Below are 2,256 nucleotides of genomic sequence, written 5' to 3'. Positions count from 1 at the left end.
CTCTGCAGAAAGAGGGCATTTTGTGGCTCCCTGGTCCTTTGAACGGAGGACGGGACCTGGGCAGCCGTCTGGGAATTCTGTGCTTCTAAGGGGTAAATGTAGGAGAGAGGGATAAGAAGGAGCCCAGGGGACAAAAGACAAGCTCTCAGCTCCAGGTGTCCTTTGGGGAGGATCGGGGCCTGCAGGGGTTGGGGGGGCCACTCTGCAGAGGGTCACTTTTGTCATCCCCTCGCAGGGGAGAAGCCCTACGAATGCCACTTGTGCCAGGCACGCTTCACCCAGAGAGGCACCATGAAAATACACATCGAGCAGAAGCACAACAACAGCCTCCCCAAGTACCAGTGTCCCCACTGTGCCACAAGCATCTCGAGGAAGAGCGACCTGCGTGAGTGTCTGGGTTGGTGAACTTCTTCCGCAGGGAAACCTGGGGAGCCCTGGGCCTGGTTCTGGGAGGCCAGGCTTCAGGAACTAGTCTGGGGAAGGGTGTTTCTTTTCTTCAGAGGTCCTGGGCTGCCACCTGGTGGCTGACTTGCTTCAGTGCAGTTTCATAGCATTTCGGCTGTCCCTGTGTGCTGGTGACATCTAGTGGGCAGGGGCCAGGGTTGCAACACACAGGAGGGCCCACAGGAGAAGGGACGGGCCAGCCCCACGTGCTAACAGTGCTGACACTGAGAAAGCCTGGGCTACAGGGCAGGGGCAGATCTGCTTTCAGAGAGGAAGCCCCCCACACACACACCTGCAGCACATAGGTGATGTTCTGTGACGTTCTGTGACGGTTTCAGGTGTCCATCTGCACAACCTACACAGTTACAGAGCCACCGAGATGGAGTGTCGCTTCTGTCCCGCCGTCTTCCACGAGCGCTATAGCCTCCTTCAGCACCAGAAGACTCACAAAAACGAGAAGAAGTTCAAGTGCACGTACTGTACCTACGCCTGCAAGCAGGTACTGGGGTTCGTTTCGGTCCATTCTGGGAGGCCGGGGCACGGAAGGATGGAGGGCTGCAGTGGGATTTTTTCCCACGCTGAAAACACCTGGGAAAAAGTCATGCTTTTTATAAAAAAGGCTATTAGGCCCTGACCAGTGTGGCTCAGTTGGTTGGGCGTCTTCCCACAAGGTGAAAGGTCAGCAGTTCAATTCCTGGTCAGGGAGCGTGCGAGAGGCAACCAGTTGGTGTTTCTCTCCCTCCCCTTCTCCTTCCCTCTCTCTAGAAATAAGTAAATACAACCTGTGTTAGGAAAGACTATGAAGAATAATCAAGAGGCAACCGTGAGCCAGTAAATTCCAACAATGGTGCTTAAAGTGTGGTTCACACACCCCCAGAGAGCCTTACAACCAGTCAGTGCTGTGAGATCAGAATTATTCTTGGTGGTTGATGAACTTGTGCCAACACGTTATTCACCCTTCGCTGCGTGGGCCTCGGCCCTGATGGTGCAGAAGCCGTGGAGGTGGCTTCCTGCAGAGCAAAGCAGTGACCGGTCACCCTGTGCCCTTCGCCTTCGGGCGCTGGCAGCAAACACAGAGGGCAGTGTTACTTAATAATGTCCTCGGAGAATCAGTGGATATGATTAACTTTACTCTGTCTTGACCCTGCATACTCACCACTTACGTGTTCTGTGTGCTGAGCTGGGAGGTTGGTGGGAAACACCTTCGTCCTCCGGGGCGGGACAGCGTCTGGAGACCCGGCCTGTAGGGGCTGCTGCTGGAGGCACCAGCTCCACTAGCCATTTGTGCGTGCGTGCGTGTGTGTGTGTGTGTGTGTGACGTTATTTTGACTTCAAAGGACTAGTGACGAACTCTGCTCATTCAGTTACGAGACATTTGACCGTGCCCGGTGCCTTCTCCCTGCAGGTAAATGAGGGGAACGCCTCCCTTCACAGTGTGGGCGGGGGCGGGGGGAGCAAGGAGACAACACCAGCTTAGAAGAGGAGATCAGAATTTTGGAACACTGACTTCCAAAGATGGGAGTGACTTTAAGAAAGCGATTTTTTACATGGTACAGCGAAACATGTCCGCACTCTGTAACTCAGACCGGTATTTTCCCAACGGCTAATCCATTATTTTGCAGAATCAGGCGTGGGTAAAGGACCTAGTCATAGTATGAGATAGACCAACAGATTTTCATGTAATGGAATACAAAAGGTTGATTGGGGTGGTTTCAGGTTCCACATTTTAGCCAACTTTTAAGAAATTGTCACGTGTTGCGTTTGGGTGTAATACCAGAGCGGAATGTCTACAATTACTTGAAAAGTTGTTAA

At 53.0% G+C, this 2,256-nt stretch overlaps 1 protein-coding gene across 1 annotated transcript; it reads left to right on the top strand.

Moving 5' to 3' along the window:
- Positions 1-235: 235 nt before the first annotated feature.
- LOC118996961 (transcriptional repressor CTCFL-like) lies at positions 236-943 on the top strand (the record flags this gene model as incomplete). Its single annotated transcript, XM_037060608.1, has 2 exons — positions 236-385; positions 783-943. Coding segments are annotated over 2 exons (311 nt in total), but the record flags the coding sequence as incomplete, so codon positions are not given.
- Between the last annotated feature and the right edge of the window lie 1,313 nt (positions 944-2,256).

Source organism: Sturnira hondurensis, unplaced genomic scaffold (genome assembly GCF_014824575.4).
Source record: "Sturnira hondurensis isolate 20B ecotype Veracruz unplaced genomic scaffold, ASM1482457v3 Scaffold0011976, whole genome shotgun sequence".
Classification (NCBI taxonomy): Eukaryota; Metazoa; Chordata; class Mammalia; order Chiroptera; family Phyllostomidae; genus Sturnira; species Sturnira hondurensis.
This window is presented reverse-complemented; position numbering and strand designations above follow the sequence as displayed.